The sequence below is a fragment of the Haplochromis burtoni genome, unplaced genomic scaffold, assembly GCF_018398535.1.
Source record: "Haplochromis burtoni strain Fernald_Lab_line unplaced genomic scaffold, NCSU_Asbu1 Contig_65, whole genome shotgun sequence".
NCBI classification, from domain to species: domain Eukaryota; kingdom Metazoa; phylum Chordata; class Actinopteri; order Cichliformes; family Cichlidae; genus Haplochromis; species Haplochromis burtoni.
The window spans coordinates 651,512-656,586 of NW_024582426.1; the positions used below are offsets into that span (position 1 = coordinate 651,512).

Here is a 5,075-nt window from a genome sequence, read left to right on the forward strand (position 1 = left end):
TTTCAGTGAAGTGTGCTTTTTACTTCCAAATCCTTTTCGATGATCATGCTGTGAAATTTCTAATCAATTTAATTCTGGTTTTGATTGCATCTGACCACTAGGTGTCAGTAAACACCATTTTAAATGGGCACAATAGAGAGCTTACATGAGGAAAACCCATTTTCTTCTAGTTCCACCTTTTGAAGAGCTGATGGAAAGGTCTTATGACTGGTCAGTAAATCACTGATGTTTTATTACCTCTTAACCCTCTCAGGCTTTAAACTTTTTGTTGCTAATGCACAACCAAGTCCTGCAGTGGTACTTCTGAGTAAAAGAAACTCATAAAATATGTATGTTGGGTAATCACGTTGTTAGTATTTAACTGTTGCAAATCTGCAACGCCTGCCTGGAGAGGGTTAAAGTCACTGCTTGACCAGGTTAACATGGTTTTGTCTCGAGAGAAAGTACTTTAAAAACCTTTCAAATATGCTAAATATCATTTTATTTATTTGAAAATTAGATTAAATCTTTGCTAATTGGTAAGACTTGGTTTTTATTCATTTGAATCGCCAGTAATCAGCAGTGCTTTGAGCCCTTTCAGTTTTCCCAAGACTTAGAATGGTATTTTAGTAGCATTAAAGTAATATTTCCTGAACCATATAATTTGAAAACCTCAGCTTATGAACTAAAAACAGTTCCGTTTTAGCTGTGTTACCAACAACGACTTTAGACACCTGTTCAGCTGAACATATATTATACTTCAGGGATATCGAGCTGTCCATTCTACCTGCTTTGGTACAAATGAAAGTGGCGAGCAGCAGCTCAACTGGCAACTTATTAACGTCTACCAGATGCTCTGGGTTAAACTGCTGTCATCTGTGAAGTCGACAGTGGTGTTCTCTGGCAGATACCAGTTCAGCTGCATAATCTACAGCTGTGAACACAAGTCTCACTAAAGGATTGCAGAACCCGATGAGACCCTTATGGAATCAATTTCTAACCGTTTAGTTGGACATTTCCACCAGTAGCCCTCTGGACATAATTTGGTAGTGCTTCTGTTCTTCCTTGCACAAAGGAGCATATGCTGGTCCTTATGCGGCCCTGTCCAGGTGCCCTCATGTAACACCCCATCTCCACACTCTTGAGACTGTTTTGGGAGAGACGACAAACTTTGCAGTGCCTGTGTATGTGTCATCCTGGGGGAGCTGGAAGAAGTTGGGACATGCCAGTCGAGCTGCATGGTCCTGGTGGTGAGAAGAGGGTGCAATAAAAGACCTGTCTCATGGTATCTTCTCCACACTCTTGAAACTGTGCTGGGAGACTGGGTGTGAAATGGATTCACACTGGTTTCTGCTCCCTACCTGGATAGATTTATACCCCTGACGTTTAAGTGAGCATGTGCAATACTTTGATCAGAATAATTGTTTTATTTTTAATCAATCTAGTTTTAATAGCTAGAAAGCGATGAAATTGCATTAAATCTTTGGCTTTTCTTTAAAACTTGAACGTCTCAAAATCTTAAGATAACAAATAATCACTCAGACTTTCTAATTCAGGTTTATTTCATGATGATTTTGAACATTACATCATTATTTTGACTACATTGTACAAGTACATGCAATATTCAGTAAGTAAGAGCGCAGTTTATTTGATAAAAGATGTTGACTGGTGAAACAACTGTATAGGGTGTATGTAGTACCACAGGAGTTTTTGTCATATTTTTTTAATTCCACATAGAAAAATTCTGTGTTCTTTTCTTTCAACCTCAAATATACATAGCTTAACAAGAAAACAACAAAATTATACATCTGGATTAAAGGCGGTACAAAAATAATTCCTCTAAAAACATGTTTGTGGACCATACCACAGCCAAAGCTCCTCACATCTGAGGAAAAAAGCACCTGCCTGGGACACTGTTCCTCAGATGTTTTCATCTCACTTTTAAGTTTGGTAGTTAGGCTCCTCTACACATGGATACTGAAGGTGTTAGGTTTCTAACAACTGCTGCCACTCATGCTCTAAAGCTGTGAGTCTTTGAAGCGGGAACAGCCAAGCAAATGTCACTTTTCAGCAGTCACTCTCGTGCTGGCCTCAGTTGGCCTGCTGGCGCCCAAGCCTGACGTCATAGGACACTATGTGGAAGTTGTCCCAACCAAAGAGCTTCCTCTGAGCCAGGCTGTAGTCGATCATGCTGTTGTAGCCGTACTTGTTCTTGAAGGGGATGGCCAGGTTCTTCCCCTGGCTGGTTTCGGTGTCGTACATGTAGTTGATGGTGGTTTCACGAGATGCATAACTAGCTACGGTGTACAGCTTGCCGCAGATGATGAAAGAGTTGGCCACAGAGTTCTTCCTGATGTTGGTTTCCCAGCTCTTCTTCACCCCCAGGCTTTCTGGGTCCAGCTGTGAGATAACGATTGCTCCCTTGGCCTTATTGGTGGAGTAGACGGCCCACAGCCCATTCTCGTCCACAGACAAGTCGATGTCGGTGTAGCCTCCCCAGGAGTATGGGAACTGGCCATGGAAGCCAGCGTGAGGAAGCTCACGGCGAGCTGCGACGCTCTCAGAAGCCAGGTCGTATCGGATGAGAGTGCGGCTGTTGCGTCTCTGATAATACAGGGAACCTCTATACACAGTGGCACCAGTGCTCTCTAACAACTCCGGCAGCAGCAGGACCTACCGAGGGGAAACAAGAACAATAATCAAGATTTAATTAAGATCAAAGATGTGTTCCATCCTGAACATCAACCATGTGACACCTGCCTTGGATGGGAAGCCTTTAGAGAGTTGCTCCAAGTCCTCATACCCAAACATCTGCTTGACCTCAGCGCCAATGGCATCAATGCGCCAGAGCATGTTGGGTCCGTAAGGGGAAACAGCCTCAGGGTCTTGCATCCAAATACCATATTTACCCGCTATATTATCAGCTTTCCTGTGAGTTACCGGCTCACCAACTGAAAGGAGCTCCCCACATCCTGCAAACAGGAAGGATAGAAAACACCTCAGATTACTATTTCTCAAAAAACACAAATGTTCTCTGATAGTTAAACATTTAGGCCATGGGATCATCTAAGGTGGCTCAAACGAGGAGATCTACATGCGCATGACTGAGGGGTGACGACAGGAATCTGATCGAGGTCACGGTTTCTCCTCATGGAAGCAGACAACAGGTCTGGAGATGCAACTCGACAACAAGTCCAACTTTGCCTGAGTCACCATGACCAGAGCAGCAGCAGCTGTAGTACGACTCATCCTGCGCGGGAACTCTATGCTTCTCTTATTTGGAAAACGATAAGGCAGGCTGTATATTTACCACTTCCTTAAATACACCCTTGCTCTCAGGTTCAGGAAGTAAAGCCGGATTTAAGGTTAAATAGGAGTATGTCTTATAAATATACCGGTTAGCGTGGCCTCATCTGAGATCAAATGACTATCTGTGTTGACTGCATGTGTATTTTCATGATGTCCATGAAAAAAAAACTAGCCCCGAAATGAGCGGTGACGTGGCTTTGGGAGGGTTCAAGCGTGTCATCGCTAGAGGTGCTTTCCCTCTACACTTAGAAGACAAATATGAAACTCAGGATTGCGCTCATACCTACAGACAGGCATGACTGTGGTATTCTCACCTCAAATGCCCCAGTATTAATAGTAGTATTTGCTTTGAGACTGTCAGCAGAGGTGGGGGGGCGAGTGTCATGTTTGGCAAGTCAGATGGATGCACGGGGAGAAGGGTGAAGGGAGGGAGGGAAGTAGGAGCTGTAAAAACTGGACACTTTAAAGGGTCATACTGGTGTGTTTGTACTATAAACCTTATAAAACATAGTCATGGTGACATCATCCACTGGTTTATGAGCACCGTGTTTTTCTGGAGTCAGGAGTGACCATGTCGGGATGAGAGGATGAGAGGGTAGAGTGCTACAATATCATCTCTAGTAATCTACAGTATAATCTGTATGGGTGTGTTACACAGACACACATACCTGCTAATTAGACTAGAGTCTCACAAAAGTGGTGCACAAGACCAACACCAGGATCTCATAAGTTAATTTAAAATATTATACCAAAGGAGACAAAACATTAAACACAACCTATAACAATATAGTTTATATCAGGTGGAAAAGTTAAATAATATCTCACTGAGATAAAAATGACACAGAAGGAGAACAAAAATTAAAAAAAAACAATAAAAGTGAAATAAATAATAAGTATTGTGGTATTAAAACTCTTCAAAAGGCACAAACATGTTCAAGGAGTCCTGTTTAGGAACAAGTAAGTTATTTTAAAGAAAACCACTTTTTAAATGACCCACCGTACAACTGTAAAATATTTGTTTCCATTATTCCATTTTGCAACTAGTAGTTCAGTACTGCACAACATGCATTTAATTGGTGTGTATAGACAATATGTATCTACTGGTCTCTATTTGTGATTCCATAAATAGCAATAAGCCTCAGTTCAAATACACCATCCAACTACCTGTGTTGTCCTCGTTGCCACCTGGAGCGGGTACCTCTGTCACGGCAGCCTTCAGCTCCTGAAAGCCCGGAGCTCCATACTGCCATGCTGAATCTGAACAGAGAGAGACCTGGGGTGAGCTGAAGAAGATACAGGAGACAGTGAAAGTTCTGCAGAAAAGTCATCTCACCTCTCAAATTGCTGCTGTCTTCCTGCCTGCTGGGTCTGGTCATGAGGCGAGACATCGGATTCAACCCTAAACACAGACAGGCACATCATAGGTTTTTGTTGCACACTTTTCTTGTAGTTGGAGAGAGTTTACGTATACCCAAATATGTCTATGGCATCAATGACAGCAGGGAATCTGACAGCAGAAAAGAAACACCCCTAAATGGATTCCCAGCTGCTCTGGAGTCAGACAGTCGGTAGATTGACCGACCACAACACACACATACATAACACACAAGTCAACACACTTGACACCCCGTTCCACCCCACCGTCAGCTCAACTTCAAACCACCCGTTTTGCTCTTCTTCCCCTATATCACTCTTCTCTTCTCTTCTCTTCTCTTCTCTTCTCTTCTCTTCTCTTCTCTTCTCTTCTCTTCTCTTCTCTTCTCTTCTCTTCTCTTCTCTTCTCTTCT

General features: G+C 42.7%; 1 protein-coding gene across 1 annotated transcript in view; it reads right to left on the minus strand.

Annotated features, from left to right (window-relative positions):
- Positions 1 to 1,692: 1,692 nt before the first annotated feature.
- Positions 1,693 to 5,075, minus strand: part of myoc (myocilin) — a 6,692-nt gene continuing 3,309 nt past the window's right edge. The window contains exons 2-5 of the mRNA XM_005923222.3: positions 4,622 to 4,687; positions 4,453 to 4,545; positions 2,740 to 2,951; positions 1,693 to 2,652 (exon numbers count right to left, since the gene is read on the minus strand). Of these exons, the coding sequence (XP_005923284.1) occupies positions 2,071 to 2,652; positions 2,740 to 2,951; positions 4,453 to 4,545; positions 4,622 to 4,687 (953 nt within the window). The 3' untranslated portion in view covers positions 1,693 to 2,070. The remainder of the gene's footprint in view (positions 2,653 to 2,739; positions 2,952 to 4,452; positions 4,546 to 4,621; positions 4,688 to 5,075) is intronic.